The sequence below is a fragment of the Spermophilus citellus genome, assembly GCF_964194105.1.
Source record: "Spermophilus citellus genome assembly, chromosome: 4".
In the NCBI taxonomy this organism is placed as follows: Eukaryota; Metazoa; Chordata; class Mammalia; order Rodentia; family Sciuridae; genus Spermophilus; species Spermophilus citellus.
Window position 1 is genome coordinate 213,518,809 of NC_138185.1, and position 27,964 is coordinate 213,546,772.

At 39.0% G+C, this 27,964-nt stretch overlaps 2 protein-coding genes and 1 pseudogene across 7 annotated transcripts in view; 1 reads left to right on the forward strand and 2 right to left on the reverse strand.

Moving 5' to 3' along the window:
- The window catches only part of EFCAB11 (EF-hand calcium binding domain 11), a 180,766-nt gene extending 154,998 nt beyond the window's left edge, over positions 1-25,768 (reverse strand). For both annotated transcript variants that reach the window (XM_081291942.1, XM_081291941.1), the window contains exons 1-5: positions 25,611-25,768; positions 25,003-25,098; positions 21,149-21,194; positions 1,706-1,807; positions 584-674 (exon numbers count right to left, since the gene is read on the reverse strand). In XM_081291942.1, coding sequence (XP_081148068.1) covers positions 584-674; positions 1,706-1,807; positions 21,149-21,194; positions 25,003-25,098; positions 25,611-25,685 — 410 coding nt within the window. In that variant the 5' untranslated portion in view covers positions 25,686-25,768. The remainder of the gene's footprint in view (positions 1-583; positions 675-1,705; positions 1,808-21,148; positions 21,195-25,002; positions 25,099-25,610) is intronic.
- Positions 15,986-16,782, reverse strand: LOC308647381 (large ribosomal subunit protein eL6-like; annotated as a pseudogene). Its single transcript has one exon. The product of its transcript is annotated as a large ribosomal subunit protein eL6-like (transcript).
- Positions 25,769-26,977: 1,209 nt separating the features above from the next.
- The window catches only part of TDP1 (tyrosyl-DNA phosphodiesterase 1), a 76,507-nt gene continuing 75,520 nt past the window's right edge, over positions 26,978-27,964 (forward strand). The window contains exon 1 of one of the 4 annotated variants that reach the window (XM_081290653.1): positions 26,978-27,015. The gene's annotated coding sequence lies outside the window, so the exon portion shown is untranslated. Of the gene's footprint in view, positions 27,016-27,036; positions 27,524-27,964 lie in introns of those variants that run through there. The other 3 variants (XM_081290656.1, XM_081290654.1, XM_081290655.1) reach the window with 3 other exon arrangements.

Consider the following 27,964-nt stretch of genomic DNA (forward strand, 5'->3'; position numbering starts at 1 on the left):
CTGCAGTTTCCTAACAGGAACTGCTTTTGAGCCACTCGTCCATTTAGTCAGAATTAGTTTTTAAGAACTACATAATAGAATATTTAAATTGACTTTACCAGGTTAGTGTAAACTACAATCTCTGTCAGCAGATTAGAAAGCAAATCAATGAGGAGGCCATCACTAGGCACTTCCAGCTTTTCTTCCAACAAGTCAAGAACCACGCATAATCTGCATTTGACAAATACAGACCATAGGAGACCACTAGTGTCCCTGGTAAACAGAAATAAAGTTTTGGTATTTTGCTTGACACATAAATATATGGAGTTCTGCTTCCTTCCTGCTCCTTTCCTGCCACTACCAACAATGTTTTCAAGCATCTGCCAGGTGAGCAGCACTCCACCCACCTTAAGGCCATCCTCAGGCTATGGATGGACCTATACCTAAATACAGGCTTCCTTCCTGCATCACAACATGGTGCTATGACATGGAAATGTCCCAAAGTGAAAAATCTGCACAAGTAAAAGTTTTCCATAAAAACTGAAAACTCATGAAGCAAATGGTAAATCAAAGGGTAGATGGATGTAAAGATTTGGTGCTTTACCTGAATACCTCGAGAACAGTCCTTTCAGGTAATTTGGGAGCCACAAGCCTGAAGGCTCTTTGGAAATCTTCCAAAGTTAAAAATCCACGATCTATTTGAAAACAAAATATATCATGTTCAATTACTTTTATAAACCCTGTGAACTATTATTTCATACTTAATATTTATGTGAAACTTTATTTTAATATGTTATTGGGAGAAAAGCAGTACATTAACATTTGAATTTACAGATAAGATAATCTGTTGAGCTGGGGTTGTGGCTCAGTGGTAGAGCGCTCGCCTAGCATGTGTGAGGCCATGGGTTCGATCCTCAGCACCACATAAAAAATAAATAAAATAAAGATACTGTGCCCAGACAAAAAAATATTTTTTTTTCTTAAAAAAAGATAATCTAAGGTTGTCTCAATGGAATAATTTGCAAATCTAGCAATACTCTCCCCTTCAGCGCAGTCCCAGTGATCTCGCATCACTTCCAGCCCTGCCATTTTGCTGATTCTCTAAGTCCAGGGGAAAGGACCAGATGCAGACATGACTACAATAATGGAATTGGGCTTTGAGTCATTGTGAATTGTCAAAACTGTTCAGTCTTCAAATTTTATTTTATTTTAGTTTGGAGGGGAAACTCATAATAGCAGGGGAGACACTCTAATCCATAAGTCCTCTCCTCCTGGGTGAGATCTGTGGGGCTGGGGGGTCTGTGGCCACCCTTCTCAGCCAAGCCCAGTTGTGGGAAGACAACTCTTCCAATTGTGTGAGTCAAAGCAGGAGCTGAAGGAGACAGCTGCAGGGTCTCCCATACTCCCCAGCTGGCTGTGACCTATATCCCTATACAGCCAACCCTTTGCTGCCAACTGCACAATATACAATCTGTGAGTACACATTACAGTATCCAAGCACAATTACATAACCACAAACATTATTTCATCCTTAGAATGTGCCAAGAACTTAAGATTGCGGTGGAAAAAAAAATTCACACCAATACCTAAGGTAATAGCTAAAGACTACAGTAAAATAATCTTCCAAGTATACTGTACATTTGGTTTACTGAGTATATATTCTCATTCACAATTTCTTAGCAGAAACTTTCTATCAAAACACTTCAAACACTCTGAAGACACTTACAGTGCATGTCAAAAGCTGTGAAGATGTGTCTTATCTCATTGTGATATAGTTGAACTTCCTTCTTTTTCCTTATGATATTTAAAAACTCCTCAAGCGATACACCTAAAAGTTGGGGAAGACAATTTGCCAAAGATGACTGTCTTCCTCTTTAGAAAAAATAAAACAGACGTGAACAGTAATAAATATCACAATCAAACTTTCCCTTAATTTTGGAGAATGGTATTTACTCCTAAACAAAGTCAAAGAGACATTTTGCTACATGCTAAGTAAATCCAGCCCTAGCAATCAATAGTGAAAATGATAGATACCCTTGGGGTCCACCGTGCCATTGCAAGGGACAAAGGAATGGTGACCTTGAAAAAGTTTAACACTCTTTTCTCTAAAAGATCTAAAGGACAGGCAAGCAACTACTCATTAAACGATGTCTCATAATTTTTCTTTCCTTATGCTTCTTTGATCCCTTTTTTCCTAGCCAGATGTCATTTCAGCAGGTTTTTTTCCAACTGGGAGATCAGGTCAGAGAAGTAGTTTCTCAAAAGTCAATACCGATTGCACACCACAGATAAAGGTGGAGAGAATATTACATAAACAATAGAGCTGGCACCATCCCCAGCCGTGGATACACCCCACAATGTGTTCAGCAGCCTGGGGCTCAGCTTCCTGCGACTCTCATAATAAAAGAGCCCAGCATGATGATATGAGATTGGATACTGTGCTTACAATGTCTATTAAAATGAATTCTAATGTGATCTTTGTAGTAGGTTTAAGAAGCAGAGCCAAGAATTTAAACATTTTAGTGAACTGCGTTCTAAATATATAAAAAGAGCAGTTCATTTTTATAATGCAGGATTTCCATTAAAAAAGTTATCACTCTGTTTTAAAAATAGCCCTAAATCATACTATAACCACAAGTAACCTTTTTCTTTGGGTGGGGTAACTAATATTGTGCCATATGTCATTCCTAAGACAGTTCCTATAGCTCAAAACATGTTGAAATAATTTTCTTAATTTCTTATGCTTTTCTTATTTGTAAAGATTTATAAACTTAAAAAAATCAATCAAGCTTTATGTTTTTAAATTATTCCGATTGTTTTACAACTTTAAAATTTTTTTTAGTTGTCAATGCACCTTTATTTATTTATATGCAGTGCTAAGAATCGAACCCAGTGCCTCACACATGCTAGGCAAAAACTTTACCACTGACCTACACCCCAGCCCTATTTTTTAAAAATATTTTATTTTTTAGTTGTAGTTGGACACAACACCTTTATTTCACTTGTTTATTTTTGTATGTGGTGCTGAGGATCGAACCCAGGGTCTAGCATGTGCAAGGCGAGCATTCTACTGCTGAGCCACAACCCCAGCCCCCATCCCTCTTTGACAACTTTTTAAGATCCACTGTGTGCCAGGCACTATATTAAGCTCTGGAAGTAGAGGGGAGAAGAAAATATACATGGCCCCAGTTTCAAGGGTAATACTATTTAGTGGGGAGACCACCATTATTCAGGTTCAACTGCAAACACATAATTACAGATTGCAGCAACCAGGGAGAAACAGGAGGTTGTCAAGAGAGTCCCTGGAATCCTCTTGTAGCACAGACTCTGGTCGAGGAGAAAACTCTCAAGAGGAAGAAACATTTAAGCTAAGATCATGAAATGATACCAGCTAGCTAGAGGAGGAGGAGAAGAGCAATTCAAGCAGTGGAAACAACATGTGCAAAGGTGGCGGGCTGGCCAGGTGGGGAAATGAGAAGATGCCACCTGCCTGGACCATGGTGAGCAAGAGAGAGTAATGCAAGACGAGGTGGGTGAGAGAGGCAGGGCAGGGACTCCCACAGGCCCTGTGGGCAGCAGCAGATAATTTGGATTTTATTTAGGCTGCAGTAGAAAGTCAGTCAAAGATTTAAATTAAGAAGTGATATGATCTCATTTATATTTCCAAAAGATCTTTCAGGGTATTGTCTTGGGAAAAAGGATTGGGGAAGAAGCAAAAATATAAAAAGGGAGACCAGTTAGGAGACTACTGGCAAGAGATGTGGTTGTTGGGGTGCTGGTGGGCAGAAGGAGAAGGTGTCCACAATGTTCTAGAATAGAAATGACACAACTTGATAATGAATTGGATGTGGCAGGTGAGAAAGAAGATGTCAAGAATAACCCGCAGCTTCTGGACTGACTGCTAGGTAGTTTGAGAAGTCATTTAAAGAGATAAAAAGATGAGGGAAGATAGGCTTTGGGGTGAGATGAGGAACTGTGTTAGGATGTGTGAAGTGCTCAGTGCTTTGGAGCCAAAGAGGAGGAAAACATGGAGGCGGCAGCTGGCTTTCCTCTAGGCAACAAGGCACATGTCCCAGCACCTAGAGGAGCGTCTGGCAGGTATTCCTACGTATAATCATCCCTTGGTATCTGTCGGGGACTGGTTCCAGAACCCCTCAAGGATACCACAATCCAAGAATGCTCAAGTCCTTTATATAAAATGGCACAGTATTTGCATATATCCTCTGCACATCCTCCCATATACTTTAAGTCATCTTTAGATTACTTGTAATACCTAATACAATGGAAACTCTGTATAAATAGTTGTTACTGTGTTGTTTAGGGAATAATGGCAGGAAAAAAGTCTGCACACGTTTGATATAGACGCAATTTAAAAAAAATCTTTTCCATCTGTGGATGAGTGAAGCTTGGCACCTGCGGATGCAGAGGGCTGACAGTACTGCATTGAATCAGCATATGCAACATTTTTCCCCCAGTAGTTGCTTAGAGATTGATGCTGCTCCATTCCATCTACACTCCTGTGACCAGAGAACATACCTCAGAATGCCAGCTGAGGTTAAAACTGAAGTCAGGTCATGCATGTTCCCTTAAGTTCATATCTATAACTTTAGTTTCATAAACTCCAAAAACTAATTATTTAAATAGCATCTAGAGTTGTTGAAACTCATGGAAACTTTATCCACTGATGATGGCGTGTTCAATGAGATACATCACAATCTTACCCTTTATACCTCTCCAAAGAGGCTTTTAGCACCCAGTAACTTTGCACATGTAAACACACTATCTGGAAAGTCCCTTCTCCTTTATTTCTCCTAGTGAATTTTTACATCTCCTTCTACATGAAATTCAAGCGCTGCCTCCTCTTAGAAGTCTTCTCTGGTTCCTCTTGACTGGGTCCCTTTGCTGTGACCGACAGTCCAGTGTTCCCACACAATTGTCAAATTAATTAGAATCTATGGTAATTCTTTGGAGACAGGTCTGCTTCCTGGGAATACAGTATGCATTGCTCACGATTTCAGCCCCAAGTTTAGCATGGTGTCTAGACTTCATACATAGGCATTCATCACACATTTGCTAAAAAAGTAATGTGACGAATAAGAATGAATGAGTATGAGCGACCATGAAGATGTTTTCTAGATGATTTCTAGTTTGGGGCAAAAAGTTAAAATGCCTGTTTTAAGTCATCTTATAACTCAGTAAACTAGTGCCTCAAAGTAGGTCACTTTTTATTCACATAGCCAGCAAAATTGGCAATCATTTTAGAACTCCTGTCTTTATTGGTGCATATTAATTATACAGAATGGCAGGTTTCATTGTGGCATATTCATATGTACATAAAAACATCCTTTGATAAATTTCACTAACACATTCCCCCCTTTCCTTCCTCCCTCCCCTAATCTTCCTCTGCCCTAATGTGCTCCCTTCAACCTGCCTGGTGTACTTTTCTCCCCTTTTGCTGTCACATGACAGAAAACAAATGACACTTTTCTGACTTATTTTACTCAAAATTACAATCTCCAGATCCATTAGAGTTTTCCTGCAAAGGACATAACTTCATTCTTTATGGCTGAGTAAAACTCCATTGTGTATACACACCATATTTTCTTTATCCACTCATCTGTTGATGGGCATTTAGGCTGATCCCATAACTTGGCTATTGTGAATTGTGTTGCCATAAACATGGGTATGCAGGTGTCTCTCAAGTAAGCTGACTTTAATTCTTTTGGATGAGTACCAAAGAGTGGTATAGCTGAATCATATGGCTGTTCTATTTTTAGCTTTTTAAGGAACCTCCATACCGATTTCCATAATGGCTGTACTCATTTACATTCCCACCAGCAGTGTGTGAGAGTTCCTTTTCCCTGCATCCTTGCCGTCATTTACTGCTATTTGCATTCTTGATGATTGCCATTCTAACTGGAAAAACTTCTATTTTAATACATAGTGACCTAGTGAAACAAACAAACAAAATTCAGAGATAAAGGCAATGCATGCATAATATCTGTCCTTTATTCATTATTGCATCTGACTTACAGAAAGGATGGGGGGAGCTCGATTCCATGGTTCAATGTGTGATTCACATGAAAAACAGAACCATATGAGTGGTGCTATCTTTTAAATTACATGTTCAAATGACACATCAGTATTGGAGCTATAAGGCATTCAAGTCTTTATTCCACAATCTCATAGAATTAAAATCAAATGTTCTTTGGTTTTTACTAGGAGAAAATGTATGTGGATTTAAATTCTGTTTATTACCACTTAAAAAGAGAAACACAAATAACTGTGTGTATAATCGTTCTTTCATGCTATTTTCTCACAGAACCATATAACTTCTTTTTTCAAGTCAATATCTAGGGGTCAAAGGCATCGATTACATATTACACTGTGTAAACACACCCCTCTCCACATGCCCTCATGTCATCTTCCAAGGCAAAACACATCCAAATGCAAGCCCCTTTTCTAAAAAGATGGAGAAGTTTTTATTCAGCTTGGCTCTGCTGTTGTAATAATACGATTGCTTTCCAAAGCTAATACTTAATAATTTACTATTCCTACAGCTTTGTAATGCAAACACATTAATGTAAGTTTTATGTATCTTGCTGCTTTTTAAATTGCCTAGAAATAGAATTGCTACAACTAGCTCCACCTGCTGTCAAAATAGTCAAACCTGAAATTACCATTTCACAAAGACTTTCAATAATTCTACTGACATCAGATTTCATACCCAATGAGAAATGCATTATCTGTGTCCCCCCCAGAGTGAAAGAATATGTTCAGGAAATTCTAATTTCAAATACAATCTTGCAACTTCTATGTACACTATTCCTCTAATAAGTTAACTAAAACACATTTTACAATAGTTACACATTAGGATCACAACATCATCAAAAAACACATAGATCTAGGTGTTTACCTGCATTTATTAATGTCTATGGAAGGTGTTGTGAAATTGCCTGTGTATTTGGACTCTATCAGTGGTTTGCAGACTGTTGTTTTGTTGTTGTTGTTTGTTTGTTTTGTTTTGTTTTGTTTAATGCCTCTTAGGAAAGTCCTTCTTTATAAACCAGGACAGTCCGATGTGTAGAGGACATGAAGGCAAGGCTATTCCATTTGAAGAGAGGTGGGCTCACTGCACTTCTCTGTTCAACTGTTTCCCCAGGAGTATCCCAACAGGACCCAGGACTGAGGACCACAGCTTAAAGACTGTTAAGAATGTATCAGCCAGCTTTCTGTCACTGTGAAAAATACCTAACATAAACAAAAGAGAAAAAGGTTGTATTTTGGCTTACAGTTTCAGTTCCTGGTTACATGGCCCTGTGGCTTTTGGCCTGTGGCAGCAGGATACATGATGGTGGCAGCATGTGGTAGAGGAAACTCATCATCTGTTTTGCAGGGAAGCAAAACAGACGGACAAGACGGAATCCCAACGTCCCCTTTAAAAGCACATATACAATGGCCCAACTTCCTCCCACAAGACCACACCTCCTAAAGGTTCCTCTACTTGCCCAAAGCACCACAGGCTGGGCTCCAAGTCTGTAGCACATGGGCCTTCGGGGAATGGCTAAGATCCAAACCCTAAGAGGACCTGACTCTACAAGCCTGCACATTTCCCATACAACTAGAAAACATCTTCTATTTTATAAATTATCCTTAGCAAAATGACTCTTTTCATGTTCTATAATGAAAAGATAGATGCAATTTAAAGTTTTACTTTCCATACTACTTAATATATGTGATATAGATATGCCATATAGAGAACCTGGAACTGTTACTTTTTTCTACTTTTTTTTTGTTTGTTTGTTTGTTTTAAGCCATTTCCTGGGAGGGTAATCATCTTTCACCACAGGAGCAAATATATTCATAAAGTCCAATCATACTATATATTATTTTTCCTTGAAAATTCCATTATATATATATTTTTTTGTGGTTCACAGTTCTAAGTTTCAGTGCACAACAAGAAATCCTCTTGAAAATGAAGTAGTCTAGAGTCTGGCCAGCACGGTGAGCTCAAATTAGAAACTGTAATAAACCCAGTAGAGTGAAGGAGAAAACAACAAAAATGCCAGGTTATGTGGACTGTAAGCCTCGTCCCATATTTAACAGCAAAGGGGGATTTGTGTTCACTGGGCCATATATTAATTTTCCCAAGGACTGAAAATGTCTAAAAAAAGTGGGGGGGGGGTAAAAGAACAAAGTGGCCTTTTAAAATGTATAATGCTAGCCTTCTCTAATTTGAGAAATAAAATACAGATCATGTCTTTTGGAGGCTATGATGGGGGGAAAGGGCTGTAATGTGTTTACACAGAGAGACTGTAAGGACAGAGAGTGAAAGTGACATCGACAATGATGAGTTGTCACAGTAAGATGGATAAGTAAATTCAGAAGACTAATATTTTCTTCTAGTTGCCTGCAGAAAAGTAGGGGAATAAAGAGAAAGAATCTACCTTAATGGAAAAAATCAAGTTTTACTCTATCATTGAGAGGAAAATGAGTAAAAACAGGTGACAGCTGAATAGAGATATCAGAACCAATAAAACCTTATTTCTATCAAACATGGACAGGAATCATTACCCTTTTTATTATATACATCTCCTGCTCATAATACTTCAAGGTTTCCAGGTGTTAATAGTGCAAAGCCCTGATACCTCGCTCTGCAATTTGAAACCTCATCCTTCCTTCTTGGCAAACTTGCCCTAAACCCCTTCCCAATTCTCGGTCCCATCAGGTCAGCGGATTCGGCTGAACATAATTTATAGTTATCTGCTCTTCTCCCTGTTGCAGGAGGTAACAATATTCCAAGGAGGGAGCTATACTTAGGGGCAGATGCTTTATTAACAGCATCACAGCCAGATGCACTGGTGCACACCCGTAATCCCAGCGACTCAGGAGGATGAAGCAGGAGGATGGTGAGTTCAAAGCCAGATTCAGCAACAGCGAGGCACTAAGCAACTCAGTGAGACCCTGTCTCTAAATAAAATACCAAATAGGGCTGGGGATGGGGCTCAGTGGTCAAGTGCTCCTGAATTCAATCCCTGGCACCCCCCCAAAATAGCATCACAGCCACAGATTTAGGTATGCAACTCTAAGAGGAGACAAAGGGTGGGTGCTGTAGGAGGCGAGAGAGATGTGGAAGGAAGAGACGCCAGACACCAGACGCCAGAGCATGGTTGGGTAAGAGGGTCTAAGAGAGAAAGAGGGTCTAAGTGCAGAAAGGGCCCTTAGGACAGAGCACTCACCTGCCTGATCCATGGCCAGTGGGGGACTGTGAGTGATAATGACTCAGGACAGTCTCTACCACCTCCAGTGCTTTTATGGCAGTGGAGTGGGTGAGGCATCTGAATCCCTGCTGAGTTCCCCCTGCAGGGCAGAGAGGCCACAGGAGCTAGCAGAAGGAGGAATGGGGCTGGTGTCTCTCTTTCTTTTACCAAGTTCTCTTCTTGGCTTTGCCACTTTTCCAAATCCTGCCTATCCCCAGTGTCCAGCCCTAGGCCCACATCTCTCTAGGAAGGAGCATCGCCCTCCTCCAAAGTCTTACCAGTTTTCTTGCCTACAGTATTCAAATAAATCTGCCCATTAAAGAACCGAAAATACTTTTTCACCTTCTCTATCAAGCCATGTTTTTAAATGGTCCATAAGTCAGTGTCTGTGTTTCCTAATTCCTCTCTTTTCGATGAAATGCACTAGCCATTCTCTAAATGAAGAACTAAATAAAGAAATTTATGTGTGAATTTCTCTGGGTGAAACCACAAATTGGCCCTATGATTACAGTTTCAGAATATAATAACCTTAATTTGTATGAGTTTCCTGATTATAGAGAAGAACTAAGATGCTAACTGAAATCTGAAAACCTTCACCCTTGCTATACCTTGGCCTTTCCTCTGAAAGTAGAAGCCAAAAAACCCAAAACATATTCAACTACAGGTGTTTTAAAAAAGACTCTAAAATATCAGCAAATGGAATTTTAAATTTAGGAAAATAACATGTTTAATCGTCAACTAACAAGTCAGACAAGACAGTAATAAATAAAAGCATACAAGACGATGACCATTAACTTATTCATTCACAAATTATTTTTCAATTGAACTTACATTGGGTAGCATGACTGAGTTAAACAGTCCATAATTACCATTATGACGAATCAATCTCTTTGATTTTTCCATCATTCAAAGTTGAAGGCTAAAATTAAGTTCCTTGAAATCTTTTGCTTTCCTAAGTATGAAAGTAAAATATGTGATTATTTTAAAAAAGCAATAATACAAGGAAACAGGAAAGAATTTTGCTCAATCTGATCATCTAGTGAAAGCAAAATTCTGAGGTACTTTTCCTAGTTTTTCCTAGGGCATATTTTAGATCGATCTGAAATAATAACTCAGACAGCTGTGTGACAATTCAGGGGGACAATGCTCACTCAGTTCTTTCTTGCAGCATTTAGCATAGAGAAAGAGATGCATAAATATTAGCTGTTCTTATCCATATGAAATGCCTACCATTTATCCATAACAGAGCCAGATCTGCATACTTGTAGCACCTGGTCTTTGCCCTTCACAGAACTGTTCTGATGGGTTTTGGTCTTAAACACAGATCTACATGGAAGCCCTACAAAACTATTACACTTATTGAACCATTTGGGAAATTGGTATCGATTCATCATTCTCTCCCCATAAGACGTCATGAAGAACTGTCACAGGCCAGGCAAGACTACATCTCTCCAGAAAAAAAGAGCTAATTGTATGAACTCTGACTACTGTACTTGCTTGTGTTTCCCTGCGTGTTCTGGATACTAGGTAGCTTAGAACCAAATCTGAACTCAGCTGCCAGCAACTATATAGAAACTGGTGACTGTCCATTTGTGTAATGTCCCCAATCCTGACTTCAACTCACCAGCTAATTAATTAAGTTCCTTAGGGGAATGAACGCTGGCCTCAATTCTGTCACAGTTACGAATATGACCCATGACATTATTAAAAATCAGGGGAAGGGCCTATCAATAGGTCAGGAAGGTAAAGCTGGAGGTCAAATGGCTCTGGTCAGCTCTTTACTAACTGGCTATGCCACTCTAGGCAAATTATTCAACCTTTTTATGCTCCAGGATTTAAAAAAAACTTATCAAATGTGGATAATCATCAAAGTATAGAGTGTATTAAATATAATCTCCACTGCAATGCTCATCGCAGATCTGCACATGGGTAGGAAATGACAGCTATAATCCATATCTATAACAACACATGTTTTTATGACAGTTGAAAGAATTTTGTAAACAAAGAGTCTGCCATGCATATATTCTTTTATCATTCTTCTATTTGCTTTTATTATTCCTCTCTGGAACCCCATTTCCTCACTTTCAACAGGGGACACATCTGTCCCCTTTTGGATGGATTTTTTTTTATTCCATTAATATAATTCCTTGTTCCTGGCTACCCTAAACAGTTTTTGCTGACACTCACTTGGTTGTTGGGCTACAGGTAATTAAAAAATGAGTAGCACTTCTTCGGCTACTGCTGGCTACCCTAAGAATTTCTCAGCATGTACTGTTTTCTTGGTCTCATCTAGTTGAACTTTTTTTGTGTGTATGTGGTGCTGGGGATTGAACCCAGGGCCTTGCAAATATTAGGCAAGTACTCTACCAACTGAGCTATATCCCTGCCCCTTCTTTCTCTATACTTAATAGAAGTTATGAACAAGGATTGTAATAAAACTCTCTGAAAGAAGTTGCAATACTGTATACTGAAAACACTCTCAACAGCGATCTGTTGCTTCCTTAAATAAGTGGATGGATTACTTTTTTATTCCATTAATATATTTCCTTGTTCCTGGCTACCCTAAACAGTTTTTGCGGACAAGCACCTGAGAAGCAGGACCTGGGTACTGAGGTACTGTCCTAAACCCAGAGTAAAGTATGTGCATCTTCAGGACACTGCCCTGGCCTAAGAGCAGCTCAGTCAAGGTCAACCCACCCATGCACCATGCAGCCCTGCCGAGACACCTGGCCTGACCTTGTCTTGAGGTAAGATCAGCTGTGGAGAGCAGAATTCCCAAGTCACAGATACCAGAAGAACCTTGGAAAGTTGATTACCAAAATGATTAGCTTCCAGGAGGCCAAGACCAACATTTCACTTTTTCTCCAAAATCAAAACATTAAGGAGAAAGAAAATGTTTGAAGAAACATAACCTGTGCACGAATCCTCTTCTTCGAGAGAAACATGATGTAAATGTAACTCATGTCACTCATAGGGAAGAGATGGAGTCCATGTCTGAAATTGGTTCAGGATTGAAGGGTTCTAATAGAAAAAAATTCACGTTAGCAGCAGAGGTCAGTGACGATTCACTGCTGGATGGCTATTTAACTGTTTGCTTGAATGTTTATGGTCTTGGGCTCCCCATTAAGTCAACGTGAATTAAAGCTAGTTGGAAAGTTAATGCCCTGGTCATAAAGCTGTTCCTTTAACCTGGAAGTGATGCTTTAAGAAAGTTAATGAAGATTGAAATGGAAAAGTCTGGAAGGTTATACATAAGGCAGGTCCTTTCACAGTGTTTCTAGAACAAGGCACTAAGCATAAACATTTGATCTCATTCCTCCAAACTAAGCCTTCTTCTGATAGTGCCCCTGAATTTCTCAGATGACTAATTTACTTTGTAACCTTTTGAAATCTATTTTAAAATTAATTATTAGCAAAAGATGCTGAGAAAGGAAGCATCATAATGATCTAATTGAGAAATGGATGTGAGAGTTGTTCTTTGATACTAAATACAAGAAAATGTGGGCAGGAGCAGGTCCCTGAGCATGTCTTCAAAGTCAGAAAGCCCTCAGCCACAGGAAGATTATTGCTGGTGCCAAAAAAAAAGCCAGATGAAGCAATCCTTTGGCCATGATGAATCTGAGAAAATGTTCCATAATAACACAGTATTCGTTATACGTAAGAGAACCCGGGCATGGGAGAAATCACATGAACATACCAAACGTAGAGAGGTGTCTTGACTGGGAACTCATCAAAGGGAAACTGGACGAGTGCAGTGAATGTCAGAAATAGTTCTGCAGGACAGCAAAATAAAAGCTGAGAACTCATAAAGGAGAGGAGACTTTGTGAATTTCATGAACGTCAGCTGTCTTCAGCTACTAGTCAAACTTTTCTCCAATATAAGAAAAAAGAAATGCAGGGGAATTTTGTAAAAAAAAAGAAAAGAAATATCAGCGGCATACCTGGAACACTCAGTCACCAAGAATCAGCCCTTACATCAGAACACTCATGCATAGGAGAAGCTTTTGGAAAACAACAAAGATAAGAAAACTTCTGCCAAATTTGACCCTTCAGAGTTCATCCCAGAGCAAAACTGGGTGAACACAATATGTGTGGGAAAACATGTTCACGAAGTCATGTCTTACTAAACATAAGAGTATATATGTGATGAGGAGATCTGTGAATAGATTGAATGGGGGAAAGTTCTGAAGGGAATCAACCTTTACATCAGAGACTCACATGGGTAAAGAATGGAGAAACTCTTTCTTCCAGGACTCACTCCTTTCTGCACAGCAGAGAACTAAGGAAAGGAGAGTTAACCTTCATATTAACTCTTCCAGAGTTAAGGAAAAAAGATCTTCAGTGTTGAATGAAATCCTTAATTCAAAATCAGAAAGAAATAAGAAAGAAAGAAATCATAAATAAGAAAGAAAATCTTTGAGAATAATGATAAGGTGGGTGCCTTCAGCAACAAATCAGAGAAGTCACCAACAGAGAAATACCATATAACAAGCAGGGGAAGGGCTCCTAAAAATCAACACCCTATCAACATGAAGAATGTGGGAAATTCTTCTGCAGAAGTCAGAACTCCTTGTAGACTAGAAATACTCACATACAAACACCATGGAAAAAAATGTAGAAAATAATTCACAAAGATGTTAAACTAACTGAACATTAAAGAAACAGTATTTTGAATATTTGAAGGTATCAAAATTTTCAGTAAATTCAAAGTTTGGAGAAATTAGGGATTATGTCCAAAACATGTTCTTCTAGTAATAATATTATAAAAAATAATATCATATAGGATCTCTAAACTTGTATACAAACATAATGAATTTCCAATTTAAATATCAATAAGATATCTTACCATCTGATATATTAGACATGAAGTAATATTTAACCAGATTAAAAATATCTTGCTGGTGCTGGGGTTGTGGTTCAGTGGCAGAGTGCTTGCCCCATGTGCGAGACACTGGGTTTGATCCTCAGCACCATAAAAATAAGTAAATTAAAGTACAGTGTCCAACTACAAAAAAATATTTTAAAAAAAATATATCATGCCACCATGTTTCATGCAATAGAAAGTGACTTTGACATAGTAAGTGAAATGGTCATTTAGTAAAGAAACAAGGCTGACATTAAGTTTTCAATGATCCTTCCATCAGCAAATATAATCTATGCAACTAATATTTACATAAAATTTGCCAAAATAAGATTCCCAATTGTTAACAACACAAGTCTAAGTGAAAGAAACTATAACTTGTAGTACCCATTATATACAAAACAAAAAAAGTATTATGTGCAGAAAACATCACCTCTGCTTTTTACATTTAATATTTTAAATATAAAATTTCACAATATGCAGAAGCAGAGATAATAATTGTAACAAATATCCAGAGAAATAGTACCCAGACTTAATAAATGTTTAGAAGAGAGACAACAGAAAATGTGAATCAAAGGTTTTGAAGCACTGTCAGTATTATTTTTCCTTTTGTATTTGGTAGAATTCCCCAGTAAAGTTGCTTGGTCCTAGAGTCTTCTTTGTGGGAAGGGTTTTAACTACAAATTAAATTTCTTTTTATAGAGATAGAACTATTCAGGTTACCTATTTCTCCTTGAGTGAGCTCTAGTCATTTTTAATCTTTCAAGAAATCTGGTCATTTCATCTAAGTTGTCAAATTGTTGGCATACAGTTGTTCATAATGCCATTTCCTTTAAATAACTGTGGAATTCACAATATCATCTCTCATTCTGGATATAGATAACCTGTGTCTCAGAAATTATTAATGTTATGACTTTCCAAGTCCTATTTTTAAGGCATCCCATAACATTTGAAAAATGTTGACTTTTCATTTTAAGTCAAAGAACTTTCTAATTTTTGTCTCTTGACTTTTTTTGACGGATGAGTTATTTAGAAATATGCTATTCACCAAATATCCACATTTATATTTAATGGATCAGCTTATGATCAATCTTATGACTGTGTGGACTTAAAGAGAATGTGTTCTCGGGGCTGGAGCTGTACATAGATCAGTGGTAGAGTACTTGCCTAGCATGTGTGAGGCACTGGGTTCGATCCTCAGCACCACATAAAAATAAATAAATAAAATAAAGGAATTGTGTCCATGTACAACTAAAAAAAATTTTTAAAAAGAGAGTGTGTTCTCTGATGTTGAAAGGGAAACTTGTCAGTCTTGTTCAAGCCTTCTATGGACTTAATGATTTTATGTCTAACTGCTTTGTTATTGATAGAAATGTTGCTATCTCCTACCATTGTTATGGATTTGCCCAATTTTTCCTCTCAGTTTTTGTTTCATAAATTCTGAATTTTCATTATTAGAGATATAAAGGTTTAGAACTGTTTAATCCTCTTGATGAACTGACACTTTATCATTATGAAATGCCTCTTCCTGTCCCTGGTACTATTCCCTTTCCTGAAGTCAACTTCATCTGATATTAACATACCTACTTGAGCTTTCCTTTGATTAGAGTTAGTACGACATATATTTTTTTCACCCTTTTATTTTTGACCTTTATGTGCCTTTATATTTAAAGTAGGCTTCTTGCAGGCAGCACAGGGTCAGGTCCTACTTTTTTGGTCCAACCTGACAGTATCTGCCTTTTAATTCAGCTGTTGAGACCATTTCCATGTAATAAAAATAGTATATGTGGTTAGGTATTATTCTATTATATTGCTATTTGTCTTTATTTGTCTATTTCCATCTATTCTTAGTTCCTATCTTCTTTTTTTAAAATATTTCAGTTATTTAATTAGGTTCTTGGTAAGAAGTTTTTAAGGATAAACCCACAATGGATGACATGTGGCCCTGGAGCTGAGGAATGGCTTTGATTTGCGGTAAAATTTGTGAGTCCACAACTTTCTGCGCTGCTCTATAATCTTGTCTTTTGCTTGTCTGTGTTGAAGATTGCACCTTCCTGGTGTCTGGGCATCCACACTTCTTCTTGAAGTAAGCATCAGTGAGGTGTTTGGGATTTTCACGTTGCTGATATCAATCTTTGAAGAGGCAGCAATAACAAATTTCTGGTGTGTTCTCCGCAGAGGAACTTGATTGAGGGAAAGAAGTCCCATCACAAATAGCAAGCCCAACTCAGGTGCTTCAGGAAAACCACTCTGGCCTCTGTGGCACCCAGTGAGGATGATCAAGATGGTCCAGGAGTGGTGCTGGCTCCCAGTTTCCCACATGCTGACTGGGGGTTTCTTGTGGTGGCTCAACAGCTTTCGTGGCACATCTTCAGTCAGAAGTTTAACCACCCTGGAACCACGGTTCTTGTCACCACTGACTGGTAGCAAGAACCTTCTCCTTTCAGCCTTGGACTTAGCAGCTGAGTACTTCCTCTCGTACGTGGGCTTTCAGGAATACACAGCAGACCTGGAGTATCTGCCAATTCCTCCCAGGACTGGGTTTCGGCTGCAGAGGAGCTTCCCTTTCTTGGGTTTCTCGTCTGTAGGTTCTCCCTTTTTAACCTTGCCAACAGCATCAGCCTTCTGGGCTCCATATTTCTTCTCCTTAGTGTCTGGCTTCTCAACTTTTTCACATACCATCTTACAAGATGGGAAAGAGCCCTTCTCTTGAATAAAATATTTTATTCCCTTTTCTGTCCTAACACTCTGCTGTATTCTCTTAGTGGCTACTTTATTAGGAGCCACATCTTCAAAATGTAACTATTCTCAAGTGATATCAACACCACTCAGGTAGACAATAAACCTCTGTATTCCACTTTCTCTTTTTCCTCCCATAGCTTTATTGAGGTAAAATTGAAGTAAAATAAAATTCACATATTTGAAGTATGCAGTTTGATCAGTTTTGACTTGTATGTAACCAATACAATCAATGTAAAAAGGATTTCCATTTTTTTAATCTGAAATCATACAAACTGTTTCCTGCATGATTTATTACATTAGAAATCAATCACCTTAAGATATATAGAACCCCATCCCCACATAAACTATTTCAAAATTAAATGGCACATTTATAAATATTTTAGCGGTCAAGGAAGAAAATAAATAAAAACTGCTTTGAACTAAGTGATAACAAAAACTTAAAATATCAGGATCTCTGGGATGAAACAGTACTCAGATGCACATTTATAACTTAAAGTACTTGTATCAGAAAAAAGCTAGAATAACAAATTATTTTCAAATTGTGTGGGTGGGAAAAAATAAGAGTAGGAGTAGAAATATATGAAATAAAGAAATAATTCAATTAAAATTTGATAAAAATAAGTCTAATCAAGAAAAAAGCAAGAACACAAAAATTAATATCAATGGAAAGGGAGCTATCAAAATAACCATACCAATGCTAAAATTACATTAAGGTAATATTACAATTGTATGCCAACATGTGATAGCTTACATATCTATATTAGAGAAGGATCTGTGTGCTGCTGAGAAGTGTATTTAGTCATTGATGGATGAAATATTCTATATGTGTTTGTTAAGTCTAAATTATCAATTGTATTTTTAAAACATTTTTTAGTTGTAATTGGACATAATGCCTTTATTTATTTATTTACTTATGTATTTATACGTGGTGCTGAGGATCAAACCCAGCGCCTCACTCTTGCTAGGTGAACTCTCTATTGCTGAGCCACAACCCCAGCCCCATCAATTGTATTTTTTACTTCCATAGCTTCTTTATTTAGTTTTTGTTTGGAGGATTTATCCAGTGGTGACAGAGGCATGTTAAAGTTACCCAGTATTATTGTGTTGTGCCCACTTTTCAACATTATTTATTTGTCCACTGGTATTTGTGATATTATCATCATTAATTCAAACATTATAAACTCCATAATTCATGATTATTTGTGCTTTAATTGGCCAATTATCTTCTGAAGATATTTAAATAGTAAAAAGTACTTTGTATTTAACCACGTAGTTACTATATCTGGTGCTCTTCATTCCTTGGGGTAGATCCAGAATTCCATCTGGTACTGCTTTCTTCTGCCTACATGATTTCCTTTAATACCTCTTGTAAAGTAAATCTCCTCTTGACAAATTCAGCATATAAAACTTAAAGTCTTAATTATTTTTTAAAGCAGTGCTGGGTCACTGAATTGCACCAAGCCCTGAAAGTCTTGATTTTTACTTTCATTTTGGAAAGATATTTTGTTTGGCATAGAATTCTAGGTTCTTTTATTTTTTTTTATAATCTCTATTGTCTCCTGACTTGAATAATTCCCTATAAAAAGTGTGCTGTTAACTTTATCTTTGTTCCTCTTTATATAAAGTGTCTCCCTCACCCATAGTTTTTTTTTTTTTTAACATTATCATTGGTTGTAAGTTATTTCATTATTATGTGACTGGGAATAGTTTTTTCCCCCCAAGTTTCTTGTGCTTGGGTTTCACTGAATCTGAAGTTTATAGCTTTATTTACTTTAGAAAAACCTTCCTTTTACTTAACTATGTTTTTCTGCCTCTACCTCTCTCTCTCCTTTCCACTGGGAGTTCCAATTGCACTTACATTTGTGCAATTTGGCTCCCCGAAGTCATTCTGCTCACTGCTATTTATTTTTTAAGTCTTTTCTTTCCTCTTTGTGTTTCATGTTAGTTTCTATTGTTTTCAAGTTCACTAGTTTTCATCTCTTAAAAGTTTTATTAGGACCTTTTTTAACGTTTTCCATCTCTCAATCCTTCTTCTGACTGAATTAAAGGTAGACAGGCACTCTCTCTGTACTATCTCTATAACTCTTCTATAAATCTAACATTTATTATAAAGACTTTTAAAAAGAAAGAAAATGCCAAACCAGTCAAACACACACAGGAGTCGGCTTAAGGGGCACTCACTGGTCAAATCTGTGAGAACTGAGCACTAAAATAATTAATACAGTAATGAGTTATAAATTATTAAAAACATAGAAATCCATTAGTCCACATTGATAACAGAGAGACAGATAAAGAAAGAAGTTTCTTGATAGTAGAATGTCAAGGGCTGATAGAAGGAGGCTTTGGGAGTAGAAAAATCATTATTTTCCAACCGTTATGGCAAAACTAGATTGGACAATAATAATAAATGGATATCAAATCTAGGGAGAGATTCTGACAAGAAGAAGAATATTTGCATTGACTTAAAAGTGTCTTTCCACAGACTACCAATTAGTTGCAATGGAAGACAATAAAAAATAAATGACACAATGCAGAAATTAAACAACATCTTAACTGGTGATGAAATGAATGTCATCTTTGAGACACAAATGGATACTATATGCCTTCAGATGAGTACCCAGAAGAAAAGCAATTCATCTAAACAGTATTCTGGCCAGGAAGGCAAGATCCCAGTCTAATCACGAAGTATATCAACTGAAAAAAATGAGGAATGTTCTTTAAAAATAAAAACAAAAAGGTAAGGGGCATACTGTGTTCTAAAAAAATATCTATGTTACAAGAAAAGCAAAAAGGGAAAACAAAACGACTGCAGAGACATTTCAAATTAAAGAAGGTTAAAGAGATATAAAACCAAAAACTAATTCCTAGAGTAAAGGGGGAATAATATAACTAGAAAAACTGACAACAATGGGATATAGATGGTAAATTAGATTAAAATGAAGCATTGATATAAACTTATGAAGTAGATAAGTATGCAGGATTATGCACACTATGGGCTGTGGATGAGGATGAAGGTGGGGAAAACACTAACAGTAAGTGAATCTGGGTAGAGTGCATAGCTATACTCTATTGCTTTTATTTTGCAACTCTGTGTAAGCTTTATTTCCACATGCAGGTCATTACTGAAAAGCCATTCCAGAACATTCTGGATCCTATCCCCTTCACATAAAGGATTTCTCTCTCTCTCTCTTATCTCTCTTGTTCTTCTTCACTAAATCATCCTGTTAAGCTTTAAAACCTGTTCTTACATTTTAAAAAACCAAACAAACAAAAAAGCAAATCAGAGCTGGGGTTGTGGCTCAGTGGTAGAACGCTTGCCTAGCATGTGTGAGGCACTGGGTTTGATCCTCAGCATCACGTAAAAATAAATGAATAAAATAAAGGTATTATGTCCATCTACAATTAAAAATATTTAAAAAAAAACAAATAAAATATCTACAGCCATTCCAGACTTACTGAAAAACTTATCTATTTGTTGTCACTTTTTATCACTCTCCATTTATCCTCAACCCACTCTAGCCTGGCCTCCAGCCGTCACCATATGTTGAAATTCCTCTTGCTGACATAACCAACACTTCCAGGTGACCACCTCCAACAGATACCCTTCAGTTCTTAAGCTACTTGACCTTTCAGGAGCATCTGGTAATGGTGACCATAGTCTCTCCACTAGAACAGCCACTTCCCTGGGTTTTGATCAAATACTGCTGATTTTCTTTCCACCCACTGCCATTCCTAAGTCACCTAGTCTCTTCCTCATCCTCTGAGTACTATTAGTTACAGTTCCTAAGGTTCTCAGTCCTCCCTCCTCTCTCTCTCTCTCTCTCTAGGGTGGTCTCATCCATTCCATAACTTAAAAACCATCTACATGCTGATGACTACCAAATTTATTTAGTCCACAGTTTTCCTCTGAGTTCCATATTCATACAGACCCAATTTATCTTGACATAATGGATTGAAATTTCTCAAACTTAACACAAAATTGGACTTCTAGTCTCCCCCCACTCCAAACATTCTCCCCCAGTCTTCCCATTCAGAGTCACCTCCATTCACCCAGTTGCTCAAAAAATATGATGAGTGACATTTTTGTCTTTATGCTTTTCAATGGCTTAATTTTTCCTACTGTAAACACATCTTAGTTTTAAACTAATTAATCAAATCTAAAAACCCAAAACTTTCTTTTGAGTGATAGAAATAATAAAGATGTGCTTAACGCAACACATAGTACCTATTTTTTTTCTTGTCTTTAATTTTAGTTTTGTGAGTCACTAAATAAAGGTACTAAAACTAAAATTAACATTTATATTACCAGAAGTACTGGAATTTTTTGAAGACATCACAGAATCTGCTTCTATCTAGAAGAAAGGAGAGAATAACAACATGTAAGTTATCAAGTGTTTTAACAGTGCAAGTTCTTAATCTTGGGGTAAGGAATTTATTTTATAAGAAACCATCTTTATTGAACCCAGCAAACAAGTCGCTCAGCAGCTATAATCGTTATTTTACTTTGCTGTCAACATCAATAAGCTACAGATTTTAACGTTCCTCAAAACTTTATAACATTGACCAATATGTGTAAAGCACATAAAGCCAATTTGGCTGTACCATATAGATCGTAAGCTGTAAGGCAACCTTTCTGCTTAAGACAAAAGCAAGAAATTGTTACAATGGGCTCCATGGCCTTATTTTTATTTTTCCTGATTATAATAGTAATCCCTGGTTGATATAGAAAATGATAATTTTTTAATTATGAAGAAGAAAAAAAAAATTTAATTCTTCAATGAAAACTACTTTTAGCATTTTGGTCTAGCCTAGATTTTTTTTCTTAATCCCTATGTGATTTAAAACATTTGAGAACACACTGTATAAAGTTTGAGGACCTGATTCCACCAGATATTAAAATGAAGCATTTCCCCACATTGTTACAAGGGCTTTATAAACTTTTGGGGACTAGAACCTTGAGAGCATCTGACAGACTTTCCTCTCCTTCAGTCTGGAATTCTCCAGTCTTAGAGTCCCTGCATTTTCCTGGCTTCTCTTGGCCCTCCCAAATGGCTCCCACTCCATATTCTTCATGGAATCTCCTGCCTACCCTTAACTGTTGACATCCCCAGTGTTCTCTCCTCAGACCACTGCTCCTCAAACAACATTTCTGCAAAATCGTCCTTGATAATTCCATTCACCCTGTGTTTTGAGCTACTTCTTATACACAAAGGAGTCCAAAATCTATCTCTAGCCTTCACTTCTCCACCCAATTTCAGTTCCTACATCTAAGAGAGGTAGCAAAATCTGAGATATTTTCACCATCATAACTTCCACAGTCAGCACAGCATCTGCTGAGTGAATGCAGCTGAAACTCCCACAGTCACCTGAAACTCGGCATGCCCTATAATGCACCAGCTCCCCGCGGACCTGCTCCATCTGAATTTTCTTACTTGGTGGCATCACAGTCTTGATGATCACACCACTGTTTTAGCACCACCATGTCCAGTCAAACACCAGGGCACAATTCATCTCAACATCCCCAAAGTACTCCTACACCCTTCTCATCACAGTAGCCTAGCTCCTCTAGTCAAAATGACACCCTGGCTCCTACTATAACTACCTCTAGTTAGGCCCACCTTCTTTGTCACCTTCTCTTCCTGTTCTTAAATCTCTTCTCTATCTTGAAACCTATCAGAGTTTTATCTGCCTGTCTACACTCCACTGTAAACCACTTCAAGGTAGGGACTGTGTTTAACTCATCTTTACCTTCCTAGCCACTAGCAAGTGTTCCTTTTGTTAAACAGGTACACTTAATTTCATTCTGTAAACAATGGCAGAGTATATTCATTATTTATTATATAAGTATTTTGTTATTTATTATATTATTGTATGTTATGTTTTTTTTAAAATAACTTTTTTCAAAATATACCTTTTTACTGGGAGGGGTAGCACATGCCTATAAGCTCAGCTATTTCCAGGCCAACCTGGGCAATTTAGTGAGACCTTGTTTCAAAGTAAACAGAAGGCTAGGGGTGTAACTCAGTGGTAGGGTTCGCTTGTGTCCAATCCCCAGCACCACACACAAAAATATACTTTCTATTATATGAATTTTACATGTTATCTCATTTAATTTCCTGAACTAAAGTCAGTAAATATTTCATATGTTCAAAGTAATATCCAAAAATTAAATCCCAATTCTCAATCTAGTATAAAATTTAAAATTATTAAATTTCATGTAATGCCACCTATTTAATAAAAGTTCATTGTACAAATGTCTGGTAAATATATAGGTGATTTGCTATGTTAGTACTTTACTGTTTGGTTTCCTCTAGTCAGCTAAATATTTCACTTGCCTAAAAAATAAAATCCAAAACCTCAATTCAGAAGTAAAAAATCTGTTCAATTTCATGGAGTATACATACAGTCTATTACCAAATCACTGTACCTGTCATCACATTCCTTATGAATTCTAAAGTTGAAATGAAAGAAGTAAATATTCTTGAGGGTGATAAAGGCAAAATGAGACAAGATAGCTTTCCAGTTGAATATAATGCTTTAAAGGCTGAGTCTTTTCAGCTGATCTGCTTTGAATTCCAGCTGAAATGACTGCAGGTTAACAGGAGAGCTGCAATTTCAGAGAGCCAGCCCTGATGAGCTCAGTAACTGGCCTTTCAGGAACTAAGCATCTCCGAATAAGCACTCTGGGTTGCTCATGCAACCTGTCTGGGTCAATAGGACACATTTACTGTGTTGTGAAGCATTTCAACACTCTGAAGGGTGCAGAAGTGGGACTTCACAGGTCCCTGGCTGCACTAGGCTTGCAATCTGACAGAGTAGAGACCATGCATGCAGAACTGACTGCTGAGCTGTTTGGTCTAACAAGAGAATAAGAAAGGGCATTCAAGGCAGAGCTCTAAGAGGTCCTTTTGCAGTTTTAATTCTTGAATCTGGACAGCATCTTGACCCCGATGCTTAACAAGAAAGCATTCATCTCTAGAATGCAGGTAACAGGCAAGCAGAACAGCACAAAGACTGTGTGAACAGGAAACCTGTTCTGAAGTAGAAGGTTCATTGAGACTCAGCTCAATTCTCATTGGTGAATTGGTGCAATCTTTTCTGAAGAGCAATATCAAACAAAATTGCAAATGTACATATTGCAGAACCTAGCAGCTCTACTGCTAGGAATTACACATTCACAAGGACATAAATCTATGTGTTTGTGTGTTTATGTAGATATAAATGGATGCTCAATGCAGCAATGTTTGTAGGAATGAAAAATAATGAAAACAAATTTAAAAATGACCAGAGAGAGATCATTACACTATTATTATTATTATTATTTTGGTATCAGAGATTGAACTCAGGGAACTCAACCACTGAGCCACATCTCCAGCTCTATTTTGTATTTTATTTAGAGACAGGGTGTCACTGAGTTGTTTAGCACCTCGCTTTTGCTGAGGATGGCTTTGAACTTGAAATCCTTCTGCCTCAGCCTCCCTAGCCGCTGGGATGACAGGTGTGCGCCACTGCACCCGGCTATACAACTAATTTTTAAAATGAGGCAGTGGTGTGTGCTTTCAGGTTGATGTATTGTTAAGTGAGAAAAACATTAAAATAAAATAGGCATAGTATGTACCATGTTTTCAATGGAAGACTATGCATATAGTTCGTCATTTTGAAATTTTTGAAAAAAAAATTGAAACAATACATAAGAACCTGGTTAGTAATGGTAAACCCTGAGAAGCTGAGACCCTCTAGTTGAAAGAGATTTTCTTTTTACTATGTGAATGTATAATTTTTATAATTTAAACAAAGCAAAAAAAAGTTTTAATTTAATGTGAATAGACACAGCAGATAACCTCCTAGGTGAATTCCTTCTGTTACCAACATCCTTCTCCCAATCTTCCCTGTTGACATCTCGCTAGCATCTCATATTTAATGTAACTATTAGCAGCTTGGTGGAGATATGTTTCGTGGGCTCTAATGAGACATCTCTAATTCATTCTTGAATTGGGTCCTTAAGAGGAAAGAGGAAAATTCAGCACTGGAGACACCTCTGAAATAGCTTATAAGTCACCCATGCACTTTGTAAGATCTCAAGAAAACCCCTTGGCAATTTTCTTAGGATCCATTCATATTGCATCTCCCGCATCCCCCAAGTACACAAAGAAACTCTACCTTGGAGGGCTTGTACCCAAACAGCATTACAAAAGCAACCTTAAAGTCCTCTCTGCTTAGGTAGCCTTTGTTATCTTCATCGCATGCTTTAAATACCTAAAGAATATTAAATGGTTTCAGTTAGTAAAACAAACTGTTCCCTTATTTTCATTATTATCAAATTTGAACCTCTAAAATCTAAAACTTAGCCCAGTAGAGCTTAGAAATAGAGTGGTATTATCCCAACTTTAAATCTCAAGAAATCTGCCAGAAGTGCCAAGGTCTTAACCGCTGGGCTGACGCAAATTAGTTTTCACCTTTAGGATAAATTCTACCCACAATTCCGTCCTGGAAATTAGGAAAGCGAGGCAACGGGGCTGGGGGGCTGGCTTTGAACTGGGAGAAATGCAAATTCGAAACTACGTAGCTGGGTACCGGAGTGGAGAAAGAACTTGGAAGCAGCCAGAAGCAGGAGCAGGCAGCTCTGCGCTTTTCATTAATCACGACTCTTCTAAGGGTCGTCCAGGTCTCGTCTGAACAACCCGGCTGAGCCAGACGCCAGCACAGAGACTGAAATGCCCGGAGCCAAGCTGAAGTCCAAAACTTAGAGTCACGTTCCGGACACCTACTTCCACAAACTTCTTGTGTTCCGCGGGGCTGGCTTCCCACGTCCGCCGCCGGGCCCCAGCCTCGGAGAAAAACATAGCGACAGAGACAACCAGTTCCGGACCACCTAGTCCAGAACCTCTCCCGCCAGAACCCCGCTCTCAGCCTCCCTCGGCCACGCCCACCGCAGCTCTGGAACTACGCCGGGCAGCTCCAACGTCTCCTCCCATTGGACGGTCTCCGAGCCACTGGCGTTGATATCGCAATGCTATAGGCCACAGGCTTTGTTTAACAACGTTTCCTTGGACCAGCCAGGGGCGGGGAGGCTCCCAGGCCCGCCCCCCAGCGCTTAGCTCCGCCCCTGCTTAGTTCCCTTAACTCTCTGCAAGCGATGGGAGACCCAGCGCACCTAGATGCTTTACCTATGTGCTCAAGTTCATGATTTCTTTCATTCTTTGCCAACCTTGCGATAAATTCCTTTTGATTATGTTGGTCCCTGGCTTTGCTAGATTTCATAGAAGACACAAAGAGTATGAACAAAGCCTAGAAGTCGAGCCAAATCCAGGATTCACGTTTAAGTCAGCAAGTCATTGGTTTGAGCACGCAGGGTAGTTAGTAAGTTGGTTTTGTCCTTCGAATAACTCCAGCACCTAGCACTGTGTCTGGAACAAAGGAGATCTTCAATAAACGAAAGAAGCCGTTAGCACATTTACACAGACTTCTTCCATTCAACCCTCTGAAAGTGATGCCTGGTTTGAGGGAGACCCAAGGAGTAAATAGCATAAACAGCCTCAAGTCCAAATGACATAGCAAACATCCTTATAAAAGACGAACGTCGGGAGAGTTCCGTTTCCCAGATGGGTTCATCCGTGATCCCTCTATTTTGTCAAATCGATAAATTAAAAAGAACGTTCGCATGCCTGTTTGAAAGAAGCAGGCATTCGAGGTTCTGAGTCTGATGTGGACTTGTTTAACTTTTTATTTTACAGCAGGCTTTTAAAGACTGAGCCCCAGCCGAGCCCGCTCTTCCCGGGACACGGGTTTTCCATTTGGCAGCTGCTTTTAATCTCAGCTCACCTTTTTTTCTTTCTCTCTCCGCCTTTCGAAACACACTGCTGACCCCTGGGAACCTGAAGCTATGTGAACCCCTATAAAGGGGTTGACCACCTTTCTGTTTCTCTCTCTTTTAAGTCACCAGTAGGTGAGCTGGGAGGGAGAGGAGGTCAGGTCTCCCATCTGCCCCCTTTGAGGAATAAACCTGTCAGTCCCTTCGGATATGGGGGTCTTTAGGACCCAAGGGCAAGATTCCCGAAAGGGGAAGCGGCTGGACGGTGAGGCGCGCGCCGCGGCGAAGTGCGTTTGAACTGCGCGCAGGCGCAGACGTCGCGCGGGGCGGGGCCGAGGCGGCGGCAGAGGCGGTGTGGTCAGGTACGTGTCCCGCGGCCGTGGGCTGCGCGCGGTCTCTAGTCCTGCGTCCCTTGACTGCCGGGCTCGCTGTGCGGGGGAGCTGGAGTCCGGAGAACCCGGCGCGTGGTGGCCCGGCTGGAGGCTGACCGCGAGGGAAGCGGCGCCGCCGGAGGACTCCGTTCGGGGTCGTGTGCCCGCGGCCTCGGCTTCCTGCAGTAATAGCGCCTCTTAGCGGGCGCTCAGCAAGCGGTGCAGAGACCGACTCCTGCCCGCAGGGTGGGTCCGAGGCCCCCTCTCGCTTCTGCCGCCCTCGGCCCTTGCGGGGTGCGGTCCCCGACAGTTGTAGCGAGCGCAGGTTGAACGCGCCCCACTTGCGGGCGTGTACCTGAGCTTTCTTGCCTCGTTTCCCCCAAAGGGGGACGGTCACAGTCCACGCCTACCTCCTTCAAACAGGTCCCAGTCCTTGCTGGACCTTCCCGTCAAACCATTCACCATACGGAATTGTAGCCAACGTAATATTTTTAAAAAGGTAAATCGAGCCAAGTTACTCCCCTTATTAAAGTTCAGTTATTAGAATAAGATGTAGTGTCTTTAACATGCCTTCTTCCCCCACTCCTTTCATCCCGGACCATTACCTTTCTTGCATAAATCCTTCTCTGATCCTGCAGTTCTTATGACCCTGTTCTCACCTTCCAGCCTTTGCGGTTGGGTTCCCTCTCCCCGGAATGCTCCTCACTTCATGTTTTAGCTGTCTGGGTCCGTTTTATCCTCCGGGTCCCACTCATTTCTTCAGAGATTGTTCCTAAGTAAGGTCATCCCTGTAAAATGTGAAGTTAAATTTTTGTGTTGTTAATCTCGCTTCCACTCTAGAAGCAAACTCTCCCAGGACAGAGTCAATGCTTATTTCACAGCTGAGGAAAACGAGGCTCAGCCCTTATCCAATCTGCCCAATGCACATGAACCACGTAGT